Below are 19,615 nucleotides of genomic sequence, written 5' to 3' on the forward strand. Positions count from 1 at the left end.
TAACTCATCAGGTTCATGAGCCCTTCACTGACTTGAACCCCCTGGAGTAATTCTATGTTGTAAGTATCTGTCAGAGCCACAAAATTAAGTGTTCAGTTCATAAGGATGAGTAACACTGATTTATCCCCTCAGACGGAAGCTTAACTTTTCCCTTAGCATGCTTTAATGAAGTCTCGTCCATTCTGCATGCTCAGGCAATGAGTAATTTCTGATAAATGAATGTTTTCAAAAGCCGAAAAACTACAACAAATCTTTTTGGTTTACTGCCTTTTAAAAATCTACCAAATTTTCCCTGACCTCCTAAATTATAATATCATATTCTAGAGGTGATGTCACTTCTATGTTTTATCAAAAATGAGCAATAGAATGATGACTCACAAAGGTTAAGCTACCTTTAATGTGGCAATGTGATCCCTAGGAGTGCTCCTCATTTATTAATGACTGTCTTTGCTTCCCTAAAAACAAGTCTCCGTAGAGATCAACAGCTCCTCAGTGTCCCTAAATACTGCCAACATCACTGCAAGATGCTTTCATATTCTATTAATAGCCTTTTGCTACTCACTACCATTTCCCTTTCCTTACTATATGATTTTGTTATTCTTTTTAATTTTTCATAGACTTTTAGATTTGGATGATAAGACTGGATTTTGTAGACACTATTAGAATAACAATTTTCTTTCATGTGGATACTGATTGTCAACACAAAGTTGTAAAAAATTGGTGTAATCTTTACACTTTGACATTTCTCAGGTGTGACTATTGTTAAAGAGTATCTCTTAGATATTGGAGAGGAGGCAGACTATACCAGAAGTGACATGGAGGAGATTCATGCTTCAATAATTCAGAGGTGGGTGAAGAGAGATGCATAGAGGCTGTAGGTGGGAGCAAAAGGTTGCTGCACATATCATGCCAGGGAGTGGACATAGATACCCATGAATGAAGGGAAATATGTGCAGTGGAGCTGCGGTGCTCCCAGCAGGCTAGTTCCCCAGTGAAAGGAACATGGACTTGCCCTGGGCTTCACTCCCTCTCCCTCATGCTTTAGGGTTGACCTTTTGATGCTCACTGATAATGAAGAGAGACAGCAGAGTCCAGTCTAGAACCCCACAGGGGAAGGGTATTAGTAGTGCCACAAATGCAAGCCTGCCCCTCACCCAGAGCATTCAAACCAGAACCTAAACCCACTAAGTGCCTCCCACAATCCACAACTCAGCAGCTCTATGATCAGGTTTCAAACCTACAGAAAGCCCAGAAAGGTCAAACATCCAAAATTATATAAAAGCAACAGCACCACCAGCTGGAAAGGTAGGTGGCTCAAATCTCTAAGATCTTAAAAATCAAAATGGGTAGACAAAAATAGACAACACATGGCAATTTCAGACCTCATGTAAAATATGACAGCACAAAGAGAGAACAACTGTCTAGAACCCAACCAAAAGATAAGGAAGATTTTATCTTCCTATTAAGAGTTCAAAACTGCCATCATAAAGAAATTCAAAGAGATGGAATAAAATGCAAAAAAGCAAGTCAAGGTGATACAGACTACTCGTCATAGATTAAAGAAAAGTCAGAGAAACAAGTGATATGAAATAAAATTACTGGACAAAAATAGAAAATGAAGCTTTAAATAAGAAAATAAGGAAGTTGCAGGATGTAAAAGGATAAACTTTCTGTTGTCTCCTGGATAGACATCTGATCTCCATGGATAAACACAGGCTCAAGGGAAATGATTGGAAAACAATCCTACAGGCAAATAGGACCCCCAAAAAGCAGGAACAGTCATAGTTACATCAGATAAAATAGAATTCCAGTTAAAAGGTAACAAGAGACAGAGATGGACATTATTTGATAATTAAGGGAACAATACATCAGGAAGACATAACATTCATGAATATATGTATATGTGTATGTGTATGTATATGTATATACACACATATATATGTACGTGTATATATGTGTCTACACACACACACACAGACACAAAACAAATGAGCATCAAAAATTTTAATGCAGCCACATCAAATCTAAAAAACAGACATTGGCAGCAACATAACAGTATTGGAGACTTCAACACCTTACTTTTGCTAGGAATGGATCAAGCTGTGTGAAGGTTCCTCAAACTACAAAAAATGGAGCTTCCCTACAATCCAGCAATTTCACTCCTAGCAATATACTCAAAGGATACAAAAACATTAATTCAAAAGGGCACCTGTACCCCTATGTTTACTGAAGAACTTTTTACAGTAGGCAAGCTATGGAAACAACCCAAATGACCAAAAATACATGACTGGATCAAGAAGCTGTGGTACATATACACAATGGAAAATTACTCAGCTATCAAAAAAGATAAACTCATGCCATTAACAGCAACATGGATGGAGCTGGAAGGGATTGTGTTCAGTGAAATAAGCCAGAAAGAAAAATATCAGATGGTTTCACTTATAGGGGGAATACAGGGGAACCAAATAAGGGATCAGGGGAAAAAAAGTAATTATTATAAATTAAAAATTAAAATCAATAGGCAACAATAAGTCAGAGACATTCTGCAGGGGAGGAGGAGAGAGAAGGATCAAAACAAGGGTAGGAAGAGCACAAGGAACTAGAGTGATGGTTCACAGGTGAATTGGCAGTGGGCATTTTACAGGGACTATACCCTGAGAGGAGAAAGCACACATTGTACAAAAATGAAAAATATAATATATATATATATATAAAATTTTAAAAACCTTTAAAAGAAAAAAGTCAATAAGGAAACGGTAACTTTAAACAAATTAGACCTCATGGAGTTCATAGACATTTGCAGGGCAGTACACCCCAAAAAGCTGAGTACACAGTCTTCTCAAGTACACATGGAACATTTATCAGAACAGATCACATGTTGGACAACAAAACAAGTGTGAAAAAGTTCATACTACTGAACATACTACTGAAAGACTATTGGGTCTTTGAGAAAATCAACAAAGATTTTAAAAAATACCAAAAGACAGAGGTCTCCCCTGGTGGCGCAGCAGTTGAGCGCTGGCTGCAAAGCTGCCCATAGCCTTTGCAGCACTGGTTCCATCCCCGGCCAATGGCAAGGAGGGTGCCACATGGCATGCAGACCTCTCCTGCCGCGCCCACTGCTCCCCTCAGCAGTGTACTTTGTCAGTCTGCCTGTTCTGTTCCCCACTCTGGCTCTGGTGAATTCTCTCACCCTCCCACAATTCTGACTGTACCCAGTGCTTGTATAAAAAAAAAAAAGTACCAAAAGACAAATGAAAATGAAAATTACAGCTACCAGAAACTATGGAATGGAGCAAAAGCAGTATGATGTGGAAATTATGTTGTACTTGTACTCACATCAAAAAAACAGAAAGAGGGCCTCCCCAGTGGCGCAGCGGGTTGAGCACAGCACTGTGAAACTGTCTGCAGCCTCTGCAGCATGAGTTTGATTCCCAGCCAGCCAGGGAGCTACCCACATGGCGAGGCAGACCTCTCCTGTCTTGCCCACTGCTCCCCTCAGCAGAGTGTTTCAGTGAGTCTGCCTGTTCTGCTCCCTGCTGTGTCTCTGGTGAATCTTCTCACCCTCCTGTGCCTCTGGCCTGTACCCCAGTTCTTGTATAAATAAATAAATACTTAAAAAAAAAAACAGAAAGAGCTGAAATAATCTAATATTACACCTTACAAAACTAGGTAAAGGAGTCTCCCTGATGGTGCAAGGATTAGTCTCAGGACTATCAAGTTATATCGCCAGCCACTGCAGCATGAGGTTTTGTTTTTTGTTTTTTTTTTTTTAAAGATTTTATTTATTCATTTATACAAGCACTGGGTACAGTCAGAAGTGTGGGAGGGTAAGAGAATTCACCAGAGCCAGAGCAGGAAACAGAACAGGCAGACTGACGAAATACACTACTGAGGGGAGCAGCAGGCGAGACAGGAGAGGTCTGAGCGACATGTGGGACCCTCGCCAGCAGCCGGGGATGGAAGTGGCACTGCAGAGACTGCGGGCAGCTTTGAAGCCCAGCGCTCAACCGCTGCACCACCAGGGGAGGCCCAGCAGCATGAGTTTAATCCCTGGCCAGAGAGCTAACCCACAAGGCACATCAGACCTCTCCTGTCTCACCCGCTGCTTTCTTCAGCAGTGTATTTCTGCCTGTTCTGCTCCCTGCTGTCTCTGGTGAATCCTCTCACCTTCCATACCTCCAGCCTGGAACCCAGTTCTTGTATGCATAAATAAAAAAAAAATCTTTAAAAAAAAATACTAGGTAAAGATGAACAAACAAAGCAAAAAACCAGTATACAGAAGGAAATCCTAAAAATTAGAGCAGAAATAATAAAGTAGAAATTTCAAAAATATTCAAAAAAAAATCAATGAAACCTAAAGCTGCTTCTCTGAACAACAAAGAAAGTAGACAAATATCCAACTATTGATAGTTCACAAAGAAAATAAGGGACAGGGACCTCCCTGGTGCGCAAGGGGTTAAGATGCAACCTATGATGCTAACTGCAGCCACTGCAGCATGAGTTCGATCCCTGGCCAGAGAGCAACCCACATGGCACAGCAGACTTCTCCTGTCTCGCCCGCTGCTCCCCTCAGCAGTGTATTTCAGTCAATCTGCCTGTTTTGTTCCCCTCTGTCTCAGGTGAATCCTCTCACCCCCCCCCCCCGCACCCCTGGCCTGTACCCCCATTCTTGTATGCATAAATAAATAAACCTTTAAAAAAATAAGGGAGAAAACTCAAATAAGCAGAATCAGAAATGAAAGAGGAGAAGCTACAACACACATTTCAGAAATAGAGGATCATAAGAGACTACTATGAAAATGTGTATGCCAGCAAGTTGAATAATACAAAAGAAATGGAGAAACTATTAGAAACACAAGCAAGGAAATTGAAAGAGTAATCAAGTCTCCCAGAAAAAAAAAAAAAAGACAAAAAAAAAGACAGCTCTGGACCAGATGGTTTCTAGTGAGTTCTACCAAACCTTCAAAGGTGAACTAATAACAACCTTTCTCAAATTCTTCCAAAATACCAAGGAAGAGGGAATGCTTCCAAATACATTATTAATCCAGCATTACTCTGATACCAAAAGCAGACAGGAATATCATAAAAAGTGAAAACTATATATCAATATCTCTGATGAACAGAGATGTAAAAATTCTCCACAAAATAACATCAAACTGAATTCAAGAACACATTAAAAGATTAATGCATCATATCAACTGGGATTTATTCCAGGGTAATGAGGATGTTTGAACAGTCAAAAATGAATCAATGTAATTCATCAAATCAAAAAAAGATTGATAAAAATCATGACCATGTCAATAAATGAGAGCAAACACTTTACAGGACTAAACACCCATTTATGATAAAAACTCTCAAAAACAAGGATAAAAGGAATAATAAAGGCCATACATCACAAACCCATAGCTAAGATCATATTTGAGAAACTGAAAGTTTTTTGTCTAAGATCTGGTACAAGATAAGGATGTCTACTTTCACCACTACTATTCAACATAGTATTAGAAGTCCTCAGTAGAACAATTAGGCAAGAGAAAGATATAAAAGGAATCCAAAATGGGGAAAAAACTAAAACTATCATGATTTGCAGATGACATGAAAGTAAATATAGAACCCTAAAGATAACACTCAAAAATGACTTGAAACAATATATCAGTAAAGTAGGTTACAAAATCAATATGTAAAAAACACTTGACTTATATACAAACAAGTTAGAAGAGAAACAATGCAAGAAAACAATACCATTTGCAATTTACAATTACATCCAATAAAAAATTAAATTCCTAAGAGTAAACTTAATAAAGCAGGTAAAGGACCTATACAAAGAAAACAACAGGTACTATAGAACAAATAGAGGTAGACACAAAGTAATGAAAGATACTCCATGCTGCTCATAGATTAGAACAACTAATATTGTTGAAATCGCCAACTTACCCAAAGCAATATACAGATTCATTGTAATCCTGTCAAAGTTTCAATGGCACTCTTCAAAGAAACAGAACCCTAGTAAAATTCATATGGAAATACAAAAGAACCTGGATAGTCAAAGCAACACTCACAAGAAAGAAGAGGAATGGAGTTTTCACACTCCCAGACTTCAAACTCTACTACAAAGCAACAATAATCAATACAGTATGAGACTGAAATAAAAACACACACAGACCAATGAAATAGAATAGAGTCCAGAATGAAACCCACATTTATATGGACAGCTAACCTATGACATAGGAAATCAAAAGTATACAATGGAGAAAGGAAAGTCTCTTCAACAAATGATGCTCAGAAATCTGTACAGCCACATGCAAAAGAACAGAAGTAGACCATTATCTCATACCATATACAAAAATTAAAAAAGATTTTGATTTTGAATTAGACCTGAAACCATAAAATACACAGAAGAAAATATAGGCAAAACATTTCACAACATTGTCTTCAGTGATCAAGGATTTGTCTCTAATGGCATGAGAAAAAAAAGTGTATATACACAAATGGGATTACATCTAAAATGCCTCTGTACAGTGAATGAAGCTGTCAGTAAAATAAAGTCACCCTACTAAATGAGAGAAATATTTACACAACATACATCTTACAAGGCCTGATATACAAGATCTACAAATAACTCATACAACTCAACAAAAAGGAAACAACCAAATCAAAAAATGGGCAGAAAAGCTAAACAGACACTTCCCTAAAGAAAACGAACAAAATAGGCATCTGAAAAAATGCTCATCATCACTTATATTTGGAGAAATTCAAATCAAAACTACAATGAGATACCACCTCACACCTGTGAGAATGTTTCATCTGAAAAAAACCAGAAACAAGTGCTGGTAAGGGTGTGGAGAAAAAGAAGCCCTTGTACACTGTTTACGGAAATGTAGATTGGTCCAGCCCTTATGGAAAACAGTATGGCGGTTTGTTAAATGAAAAATTGATCTCCTATATTCATTACAGCGCTGTTTATAGTAACCAAGTTATTAGATAGTAACCAAGTTTATAGATAACCAAGTTATCTGCCTAACAACAGATTAAGAAGATGGGATACTATACAGCTATAAAAAAAAAAAGAAATCTTGTCATTCTTGACAACATAGAAGTAGCTGAACAGGGTTCTGCTAAGTAAAATAAGTTAGAAGGCGAAAGGAAAATACTATATGATTTAATTCGTATGTGGAATATAGAAAAACAAAACAGAGGAACTGACAAAACTAAACAAAAACAAACTCTAAAGATATGACAGTAGAATTGAAGCTATCAGAGGAGAAGGTGGGGGTGGCAATAAAGGAGTGAGGGGGCTGAAAGACATAGTAAGGAGATAAGAACACACAGATGGTAGGTGTGGTATGGTGATTATCATATGATAGTAGGTGTGAACCTACTCCCCTAAATCATAAACAGTATTGTCAACCAATATAACCTCAATTAAAAAAATTATCTGCCACATGATCAACAATTCCATTCCTAAGTATCTATCCAAAGAATGCAAAAATACTAATATAAAGGGTTATACTAATATAAAGGGCACTCCTACATTTACTGTAGTGCTATTTACAATAGCCAAGTTATGGAAGTAACCGAAGCACTCAAGGACAGATGACTGGTTTAAAAATGTGTGGTGTATACACACAATAGAACCCTGCTCAGCTAGAAGAAAGGATGAACTTTGACCATTTGTAACACTATGGCTGCAAATGGAGGGGAAAATGCTAAGGAAAATAAGCCAGAAGGAGAAATACAAATGTTGCATGGTTTCACTTATATGGGGAATACAGAGAAACAAAACAACCAGTCAGACAAAACTAAGCCAATAACCCTAGAATCCTAATTATAGGACTGATGCTAACAGAAGGGGAGGAGGAGGGTGGAGAACGGGTTGTGGGGGGCGGGTAACCAGTGGACTATGGTGGACTATGGGTGCCTTGAAGGTGGGTGTGGTGTGTTAACAAAAACCTGAAGAGATGTGATCTATACCTCTGAACCATATACAATGCTGTAAATCAATGCGACCCGAACAATACTTTTTCAAAAAAGCAATCTTTGAGAGGTAAATAATTCCTTCCCTTACCCACGAAAAACAATATGCAAATTTATACCCCAGAATAACATTTCATATACTAATACTTCAACTAATAATTATGAATGCATGTTATAGTCTATAGTAGCTTGCTGCTGCTTTAAAAAAAAAAAATAGGCAGATTATTTTAGTTTATTCCTAGCACAAAAAGGAATGGTTGCTCATTTCCTGAAAATGGCTAAAACTTGTTTTAGGGCTGTACTTTATGAAGTAATTCCCCATAAACATGAAATTCAACATAATGGTGGTTAGTACAATGATTTCCAGGAAAGTAATGTTAAATATTAGGTCAAAAGATGGAAGAAAGTAACTAGAACTTAGCACTGCCAACTACAACATCACGCCCTCTAGAATCCTACCTCCTTCCAACACACATTCCTGCACACACAACTTTCATGTTGTCTGCGCAACCATTTTTTTGGCCACACCACTATACAAATATGACAAATAAAATTTTTATCTGAAATATTTGCCACAATAAAGTTTAGATATTCAAGTATATCATGTTATCCAATGGTGCTTCATCACACCACCAAAAATCACATCTCCCACTCAAGTCAAGTACCAGTTTCTATCCAGTATAGTCTATTTATGATTAGCTATTCCATTTCAAACACCCTTGACTAGAATACTAAAATCATATTGGTGCTGGTGGTTTTGTTTGATATAGTCTTCTTCAGTTTCTAAAACTCTCCTTGCTCTGATTAATAATCTCACATGTCCAATCTAATACTAAATGAAGAAAATTTCAGTATGTTCTCTGGCTATTTATCAAATCTCTATACTCTTAATCTTCCCACACTTTATCTTTAATAGCAAGCAACTATTCTTTAATCTGATCCTTGTTTTTTTAAAACTAAAATTCAACCAACCTCCTTCCTATACCACCACAAGTCAATTACTCTCATATACTAGACCTTTACAGGGATATATCCATATACTTCTATTTACTAAAAGGATCAGAAAGTATAATGCATGCATCGTTTTACTTCATTTTAAATATTGTCCATTTTTGCAGTATCAGTTTAAGATCAAAGGAGATCCTTCAAGGAAGGAAGAAACCAGCTTTTGCATCTAGGCAGAAATTTTCATTCAACATTCTATGTATGATTAACAGAAATCATAGAAGATAACTGATTGTTTTCACTACATAACTGCAATTCATATGCAGTTATGACCATAAACTATTTTAAATAACTTGCAGCCATACTGAGCCCAAAATATACAGGTTATAGGATTGACCACATTAAAGACCTTAGAATTAACAGAAGGAAAATTGTGAAATGCCTTCTGGTAATTAACCAATTTGCAGAAAATAAGTGATAAACATGGAAGGTGAAGGGTAGGGAAGAACTGGAATCTGTCTACCAATATTGCACCAGTATTTTACACTGGAAATTTGCTCTGCCCCTGTAAAATGGTATGATATACTAACACATGAATTGGAAAAGGGACAAGAAATGGGGAGAAAGAAGTGGGAGGCAGATGAAGAAGAATACTGAAGTGATCTTATAGAAAAACAGACAATTGTGTCAAACACTTCAGAATATCATTAATTTACCAAGTAAAATGAGCCCAAACAAAACCACTAATCAGCATTATATTCTGTAGTTTTAACTTCATTTAAAAGGAAAATGACCTTAAAGCTACATTAGATTTGCCAAATGAAATTCAATTTCCCAATTAAAGTACCCTGTAATCAGTCACATTATCATCTAAAACTCAACTGTTTCCCTTAATGCAGATATTTAGGTTATTAAAGTACAGTACAATAGCTGGCAATGCATTTTTCTGAAAATTGATGCTCAAAACAAAATTCATGTAAAAGAATCTCAGAAAGCAGCCCTTTTGGAAGATATTATTATAGATGTAACATGTCCTCACCTTCACGTTGGGTTTTGACAGTAGTTTCAACAGCTCTGTGATCTCGCTGTTTAATGGCTTATTCTGAAGCTCTTCAGCCAACTGCAAGGGAGATCACATTGACATATAGTTTAGTAAGAGCCTCGTGTAACTCCATCTGTGACAACCGAGAATCTATCTTGCTATTTTCCAGTGATTAAGATGTCAGAAAGAGGAAAAATAGACTGTCAATCATCAACTCTTCTTCTGAGGCCACACATAGCCCAGATCCCAGCTCAGGCTCTCAGCTGAGTACAACTCAAGGAATCCTATCAACCAGATCACCTTTTGATTTATTGCAATGAGGTCAAATCCCAGCACTTCACCTACAAAATGGTCTTTTGCATGCAGACAAAGGACCACTTGTATAAAAAGGGCTGGATCTTGTTTTGACACTGTAAAAAAAAAAAAAAAAGAAAGAAAGAAAAAGAAAAAAGAGGGGAAAAAAAGAACTTCTGAATGAGGTGGTGAAATCTACAGGGTTTCCAAAAACCCACAGTAGCCTGCTGTTTAGAGTTGAGGTAGGGAAGAACGAGAATGCCCCTAGCAGAGCAAATGGTCTGAAATATCTATTATGTTTACCTATATAGACTAAAAAGTCTGTTAAATATAAACCAGATTTATCAGAAAATTATTTATAATAGGTTACTCTAGTACCAAAAATGCAGATTCTATTCTAGTACAATGATCAAAAATTCTCATTCATGGGTTCTAGCTAAAGAAAGGATTAGAACTTCAAACATGCTCAGGTTCTTCATTCAGAGAGAAAAATTCTATAGGGGGATCATAAAATTTTCGTAAGATGAAAAACTAGGTTCAATTAGAAAAAAGATTAGAATTATAAAATGTGCACTTTAGAATTAAAAATATTTTTTTCATTTAAAAACCTCCTGAAAACATTGCATAAAATTTCCATTTGTAGGGCCTCCCCGGTGGCACAGCAGTTGAGCGCTGGGCTGCAAAGCTGCCCGCAGCCTCTGCAGCGCTGGTTCGATCCCCAGCCGCAGGGCGAGTATCCCACATGGCGCACCGACCTCTCCTGCCAGGCCTACTGCTCCCCTCAGCAGTGTACTTCGGTCCTTCTGCCTGTTCTGCTCCCTGCTCTGGCTCTGGTGAATTCTCTTACCCTCCCGCGCTTCTGACTGTATCCAGTGCTTGTATAAATAAATAAATAAATAAAACTTAAAAAAAAATTTCCATTTGTCCTTAATGTTTCTACCAAGTAAAAATAATTGTTCTTATCTCTGGAATAGCACTTGTCTCTAAAAGAAGGGGACAATATAAATTATACACCAAAAAAATATTTTTTATTATATTTCAAGAGTGATTTTACTACTTAAAGGTGATATTCTCACTTTCTTCAAGGAAAGAATTTTTAACTTACAGAAAGATGCTAAAGTCTCTTTTCATTCTTTAATCTCTTAATATATAGCAATGTTTTGAAGATTTAAATATACTGTTCTGATGAATTTTAAAATGCTGTGTTTTACCATATTTACATGTTAGCCTCTAATTTTTTCAAAACCAATATTGTAATATGATTGGGCTAAACTACATTGGTTTATAAACAATTATTTCCCCAGGCCCTCAACATTTAATGCTTTAAAACTGACTTTAATGACTTTCTCAAGTGGCAACAGCAGTTAACTGGTTGAACTAGATCTCTATCTTTATTCACTGTCTCAAATGCTTTGGTTCTATAATGTAGAGATTCCTTGTAAAATATGTGTATTTACACATCCTTCTAATTTGCCATATCTTTAGATAAAAATGGAAAGGAAAATGGGGAACAAAAAGAACACAACTGGGGTATCTTCATATATACTGCATCTAAATTACAATATAAAATACATCAAAGAAAATTAAACCTGAAGACATTCTATTTTTATTTTTTTTTTTTAGATTTCTTTTTTTTTTAAGGTTTATTTATTTATGCATACAAGAATTGGGGTACAGGCCAGAGGTGTGGGGGGTGAGGATTCACCAGAGACAGAGTGGGGAGCAGAAGAGGCAGATTGACCAAAGCACACTGCTGAGGGGAGCAGCGGGCGAGTCAGGAGAGGTCTGCTGCGCCATGTGGGTCACCTCCCTGGCCGGGGATTGAACTCGTGCTGCAATGGCTGAGGACAGCTTCATAGGCTGCGGCTTAAATGCCCAAAAATAGATGACTGGATCAAGAAGATGTGGTACATATATACCATGGAATATTACTCAGCATTCAAAAAAGATAAACACATGCAATTTGCAGCAACATGGATGGCGCTGGAAGGGATCATGCTCAGCGAAATAAGCCAAAAAGAAAAAGAAAAATACCGGATGGTCTCACTCATAGCAGGAATCTAGAAGACATTCTATTTTTAAATTCTACTTATGGTCCCAATATTTTACTTAATTGAATTACAGCTTGTTTTTATCATGATAAAGTAAAAAATTAAAAAGCTACACATAAGCTATAGCATATCACTAAAAACCAGCCTCTACACCAAACATATTTCTTGTCTAATTAAGTGTCCTTTATAGTTTATCCAGGTGTGCTCTCAATTCATCCGAGTCAGAAAGTTAACAGTAAGAAATAGCAAGTTAGTTCCCTCCCTCAGATATAAAATAAAATTATAGCTACAGGAAATTAACTACTCCATCAATGCCAACTGCTTCTAAAATTTATTTTTTGGTTATGATGGTAATTTGGAAAGGTCTAATATCCATAAATCATTACTATGCGTTATAATTCATTTTAAAAACAATCATGCCTTTTCATGTATTTCCTATGCCTCATTCCTATACTAGTATCTGTCATTTTTTAGTACTGTCAGCAATAGAGCCATCTCATTTGTCTTTATTTCTCCAAAGCATTCCTCTTGTCTGTGACTTTCTCAGAACACTAAGAGCTGACAGCTCCTCTATCCCCATAGAATTACAGCCTAAAATTTCTATTACATATTTACCAAGGCAGAACAAGAGGGTAGCTACGTGCGTAAGCTCAGTGATGACAGAACTTTAGGAAATATTTGCAACTTTTCCTGGTTTTTATTCATAGGCTCAATGCATCTGTCTGCGGTAGGATGAGACCTGCTCTGGGCAGGCCTGGGGGAACGTGTCTCTGAGCTGAGAAAGGCTTACTTACGTCATTGGCCAAGGCCACCGCACCATGGAGGATGGGCACAGGATTCTGCTTCTCATAGTAGTGAAGTTTTTCATGAATCTGGGGAAGAAGCAAATTTAAGTTCACTAGCTAGCAAACAACCTGCCATATTTAAATATTTTTATCATGGTAAATAAAACTGATCCATGAATGTTCTAAACAAAAAGAATTGTTTTTATAAACCTGTGGATGATAAATACGTGTGCATTCATCTATTACATGACCCAGTGTTTATAATATGAAGTCAAGATCAATAGAATCCCCATAAAAATGAAACCTCTGTCATTCCCCCCCATAAATGTTAGCTTTAAAGAACCTTTAATTTCTAAAACATACTGCTTCTATACTTCAAGTATCAACTGTAGTTTATATTTCTGCTAACCATATAAATTATGAATAAAGCAAAGTGATAAGCTGGCAGCCACATTCTGCAGTTGGGTATGTGACAAGCACCAAAGAAGAATGGGGCTCTGCAGACACAGTGCCAGCACCCCGGAACACCGATCAAGCACACTGCTCCTTTTACTTCTTTTATTCAAGTTATCAATGTCTCCCCCCGCCAATTCAAATGTCTAAAAACAAAGGGATTTCTCATAACTATCTAGCATTAATAGAATAATTTTCCCTATTGAAAAGCACTAACATAGTCATAAATAAAAATTTGGTTCTTCATTTCCCAGCATCATTATCCAAGAAACACACAGGCAAAAATCTATTTGAATCATTTTAGAACAAACTAAGTCCCGTTAAAATCTAGGATTGTAGTTAAGAAATGAAAGATTACTTTGACAAATGCGTAACCGTTGGAATTTAAGCTTGATCTCTTTCAGCTCTTATGCAGGTGCCCCTAATATTTTGTATTGGAAAACTTCCTTTAGCCTCTTCTTATTTGTAGTTCAAGAAATTGCCCCCACTATATATGAAAAACAGTTGCATCTTACAATTTCCTGTTTTTAATAGGCATCAAGTAATATACTCTTTAATTATACTGAAAGCTAACCAAACTCCCTTGTAAAAAGTCTGGAAGATAGATTTATTTTGATTAGCCAGATGCTAGTGCTAAGAAAGGATTCTATTACCTTTTTGGCAATGTGGTATAAAATGCAAAGCATCAGGGAAAGTATTTTGACACTTATGATAATACCAGAATGATCAAGGCAACAGTTTTTGCTTAATTTCTTGGAAACTTCAGTCATTTATCACATTAAGGTAGTAAAAAATTTTAAAGGATACAAGCTATAAAAGGAGTAGGCTTTTACTTGAAAACTAGAGTATATTTTAAGACAAAGCCAACTATCCTCTAAACTCATTTTACCTAAATTAATCAAGAATTAATTCACTTCAATATATGCTATCCTAGGATTCATCTAACTATACTTTGTTTAAATATCTGCTCCCTATTATAATAGGTGGCTTATACTTCTAGGCACTTATAATAAATAAGGTGGCTTACACTTCTAGGCACTTCCACTGCCTGTACAGCCTACATAACAGTGATTAGCGATACTTTAAGATAGTCTCCAATGAGTTCAATATTTTAATTCCTTAACCCTCCAAGCAGATGGAGAGGTAGACAGTGTCACCATCCCACCTGACAGACACACAAGAGTTAAGCAACTAGCTGCGAGCCCAGAAATACTAAACAGCAGAGCTGGGATTTAAAACTCTGGCCCTCTGGCTTGATGTCAGAATTCTTAATCACTCCACTCGCCCGGCACAGACTAACATCTTGCCTGCATTCTTCACTGACCTCATTCACTGCTGAGTGAACATGACCTCGTTGTAGAGCACAGTAAGGAGGCTACACAGACACGAGACAATTAGCAATGGCTGCTTTCAGTGACAGGATGACGGATAGCTCCCCTCTACCTCTCCCCCTTATTTTTTCTTTCCTATGGTTCCTACCTTTTCTGGATTGACTTGCACTAATGCTATAATTATAACATAAAATGACATGCCTCAAATAAATGCACTTTTTTTTTAATAGAGGCATGTTTTTATTTATTTATTTATTATATTTGTTTGTTTGTTTTGTTTATACATGCACTGGGTACAGTCAGAAGCGCGGGAGGGTGAGAGAATTCACCAGAGCCAGAGTGGGGAGCAGAGCAGGCAGAAGGACTGAAGTACACTGCTGAGGGGAGCAGCGGGTGGCAGGTGAGGTCTGCGCACCATGTGGGATCCTCCTCCGGTGGCCGGGGAGCAGCCGGGGATCGAACCGGCGCCGCCCGCTGCGCCACCGGGGAGGCCCCTCAAATAAATGCACTTTCGCTATTTAATTTGCTTCTTCTGCATGTCTTTTAGAAACTGTCAGTTCCTCTCCCCACACCGTCTTTTCTAGATCCTCATCCAAGGGATTCACTAGGCTACCCCGACCCTGCCTGCCCCATACACTCCATCATGAATTCTGGAAATGTTATCCTAGAATTTCAAGGTGTTGGCAACCTATGTGGATACGTGTTTTACTTTCGTACACTCACTTTAAAAATTAAATTGGTAGGAAAGTGAAAACTATTTTGAATCATTCTGAACTATTCAGTTTGCAAAACCATTGACAGGAATTCTGTTTTTGATGAATATTTGTAATAAAAGGGAAGGAAAATAAAAGCCAAACTGCTATTTACAATTCTAGTAAATAGGTCAACATGCATAGACTTTACCACAGGTTATCCCAAAAGAGCTTCCTGGATGTCGAAATGTTCTGTTTCTGCTTATCCAGTACAGTTAGTGACAGTCACATGGGACTTTGGACAACTTGGATGGTAGCTACCATATTTGAAGAACTGAATTTTTTTTAATTTAATTAATTTAAACCTAAGTACCCAATGAGGCAAGGAGCCTTCACACAGCATAACATGCCAGGGCTTCTAGTAGACTCTCTGTGATCACCCTTTATACCCCAGAAATCTTCACTCTGATGAAGTTTAGCAAATTTCCAAATGGTACTATCTTGGAATCCTACAAATACCTAACTAAAGACATGGTTTAATCAAATAAGACAAACCAGCTTCTACTGCTAAATACCATGTATATAGCAAAATCTCATTTTAATTAAACATTTTGCTTTGCAGATTCAGCTATGTAGTAAAAGTAGTAAAAAACTTCATTTTTTATTATAAATTTTATTTTTATATTCCCCATACAACTGCGACCCCCTTATTTTGACCCCAATCCCTCCCCTCCCTGGCCCCCCCCCCATAGAGAGTCTCTGGTTCATAGTTGTTCGTTGATTTTGATTTTTACTTTCTTATAGTTATTCTTTTTCCTGGTCCCTTATTTAAGTTTTCTAGATTCCTGCTATGAGTGAGACCATCCAGTATTTATCTTTTTCTTTCTGGCTTAATTCGCTGAGCATGATCCCTTCCAGCGCCATCCATGTTGCTGCAAATTGCATGTGTTTATCTTTTTTGAATGCTGAGTAATATTCCATGGTGTATATGTACCACATCTTCTTGATCCAGTCATCTATTTTTGGGCATTTGGGTTGTTTCCAAAGCTTAGCTATTGAACATTTTTATTTATTTTTTTGTTTGTTTGTTTTTTTGTTTTTTTTTTTTTTTTTTTTTGTATAGAGGCATGCTTTATTTATTTGTTTGCTGGTCTGTTTGTTTGTTTTGTTTATACATGCACTGGGTACAGTCAGAAGCGCGGGAGGGTGAGAGAATTCACCAGAGCCAGAGCAGGGAGCAGAGCAGGCAGAAGGACCGAAGTACACTGCTGAGGGGAGCAGCGGGCGGCAGGAGAGGTCTGCGCGCCATGTGGGACCCTCCTCTGGTGGCCGGGGAGCAGCCGGGGATCGAACCGGCGCCGCAGAGGCCGCGGGCAGCTTCGCAACCCAGCGCTCAACCGCTGCGCCACCGGGGAGGCCCTATTGAACATTTTTAAATAATGTTTTGGGGCCTCCCCAGTAGCACAGCAGTTGAGTGCTGGGCTGCGAAGCTGCCCGCAGCCTTTACAGTACTGGTTTGATTCCCGGCCGCGGCGAGGGTCCCACATGGTGCGCAGACCTCTCCTGCCACGCCTGCTGCTCCCCTCAGCAGTGTGTTTTGCCAGTCTGCCTGTTCTGTTCCCCCCTCTGGCTCTGGTGAATTCTCTCACCCTCCCATGCTTCTAACTGTACCCAGTGCTTGTATAAATAAATAAATCTTTAAAAATAAATAAATATGTTTTAATAAAAATAGAAATAAAGTTTAACTTGTCTGAATGTAATCATTTGTTTTAAATCTCAATGCTGTATAGTCTGCTGCTCCTCTCAGCAGTGTATTTCGGTCAGTCTGCCTATTTTCTTCCCCGCTCTGTCTCTGGTGAATTCTCTCACCCTTCCGCACATCTGGTCTGTACCCCAGTTCTTACATAAATAAATCTTTATTTTTTAATTTTTTTTAAAGATTTATTTATTAATACAAGCACTGGGTACAGTCAGAAACGCAGGAGGGCGAGAGAATTCACCAGAGCCAGAGCGGGGAGCAGAACAGGCAGAAGGACCAAGGTACACTGCTGAGGGGAGCAGCGGGTGGCAAGGAGAGGTCTGTGCACCATGTGGGACCCTCGCCGGCGACCGGGGATCAAACTGGCACTGCAGAGGCTGTGGGGAGCCTCGCAGCCCAGCGCTCAACCGCTGCGCCTCCAGGGGAGGCCCAATAAATAAATCTTTAAAAAATAAAATAAAATAAAATGATTTCCCTGTCCTCTAGTATCCCCATAAAAAGTACTGAACATAACTGCTTTGGTGTCTGCTCGCTCGTGCTTGCTCTCTCTCTCACTCTCTAGCTCTGCAGGGCGAGTCAGTCTTCCAGTGCCAGCACCCAGCAACCACCAGCAACCACACAGGCGCCTGAGCCGAGGCAGCTGTGTGCGTGTGCACGTGGCCCACATGCTTGCGGGTGTGGGGAGGGCAGTGCAGACTGGAGCACTCAGGGCAGGAGGCATCACAGACCACGTATACTCCTAGGACCTGGACCAGTGGATCAAGCAACTGGACAAATGCAAGCCACAGTCAAAAGCCTCTGCAAAAAAGCTAAAGAAACCCTGACAAAAGAATCGAACTTGCAAGAGGTCAGATGTCCAGTTACCAGAGCAGATGCGTGCACGGCATCTCTGTGATCTCATGGAACTGTTTAGAATTGGTGGCAAATCACCAGATACAGAAGACCTGTTTATGGGAGATAATGCTGACAGTGGATATTCAGTTGGAAAACTGACTCTGCCTGTAGCTTGAAAGGTTTATTATGCTTTATGCATCACCAGGAAATCTTAAGGGCAACAGAGCACACAGCTATGTGGTTCCTCCGATGAACATTCAAGGAATTATGGAAATGAAGTGTTTGAAAACACTGTACAGTGTTTTGGCGATCTCTTTCTCACTGGTGGGCCTCTCGCCATCCGTGGTTACACCGGATGCATCACAGCACCTGATCACCTAAGGGAGTTGCTAGGAGGAGTCACCGTGGTCAGAGCCAGAAGACTGAGGCTGGCTGGCCTAACTCCCCCAGGAGCTGGCTGCTCCTGGGGGAACATTAGAGCTCAACAGCTCTGGCCAAGGGCAGATGTAACTAGTACCTGGACAGGAATGGAGTTAACAATGTTTGATGCGCCCAACTATGAGCACGATTGTAACGACGCTGCCATCATGCCCTTGATAAGATCCTAAAACATTCTTTCTTGCAGCTCGATCCAGCTTCTCCCAGAGGCGAGCCACGGGTGGCCTGCCATACCTTGACTAACTTTTCTGATGAAATTTTAAACTGTACGGTATTGCCATGAACTGTATATTGACCTACTGGAGGCAGGAAGAGCAACAGTAGCTCTGGAGAATACTTAACATTCAAAGCAACTTCTTTTTCACAGACTAAAAGACGTGCCATATAAAAATGCAAAGGCTCTTGACATCCATGGCCTGACCACTTAGCAGAAGCCAATTCAGTGTGGAAGCGACATCACTGCTCATGAACCCATCCTGGTAGACTGTTCTGAAGAGTTGGTTTTGCAGACGACAAGTTGTAAACATTAACACCTGGTGAACACAACTTCCACTGAGCTGTCACCTCCCTCAGTATGACCACAGCATTGCAAAGGAGAACAGCAAATAATTGTTGGAATTTATTTAATAAACATCCTAAGAAATAGATACCAAGGCCTCCCTTCTACTTTTGAGTTTTGAAACTGTTGTTTTTTTTTTTTTTTTTCCCCCAGGGGTACTGTTTAATTGCATGTTTGTCTATCCTCACTTCTTTTCCCTTCTCAAACCTCAGCCTTGTGGTGTTCTAAAGAGGACTGTTTTTCTGGCTCCTGGAAGACAATGTTACGGTACAAGGCAAGCACTGCTTCTCATAATAAGCTTGTAAAAATTAAAAAAATGGAGGGGGGGGCAATTTTGAGTATTAAAAGAAGCTCCGTGTGACATAATGACAGCCAAGAGCAACTGGAAATGCACACGGTTTTGAAGGGATGCAAAAATGAAAATGTTCTAATTACTGGGCCCTCTTCAAAAAATAACT

General features: G+C 38.7%; 1 protein-coding gene across 1 annotated transcript in view; it reads right to left on the bottom strand.

Moving 5' to 3' along the window:
- Positions 1 to 19,615, bottom strand: part of MPP7 (MAGUK p55 scaffold protein 7) — a gene marked incomplete at its 5' end in the record, with an annotated part of 111,396 nt that overhangs the window by 58,394 nt on the left and 33,387 nt on the right. Inside the window, 2 exons of the mRNA XM_084253300.1 lie at positions 9,959 to 10,039; positions 13,101 to 13,178. Coding sequence (XP_084109426.1) covers positions 9,959 to 10,039; positions 13,101 to 13,178 — 159 coding nt within the window. The remainder of the gene's footprint in view (positions 1 to 9,958; positions 10,040 to 13,100; positions 13,179 to 19,615) is intronic.

Source organism: Talpa europaea (genome assembly GCF_964194135.1).
Source record: "Talpa europaea genome assembly, chromosome: 14".
NCBI lineage: Eukaryota > Metazoa > Chordata > Mammalia > Eulipotyphla > Talpidae > Talpa > Talpa europaea.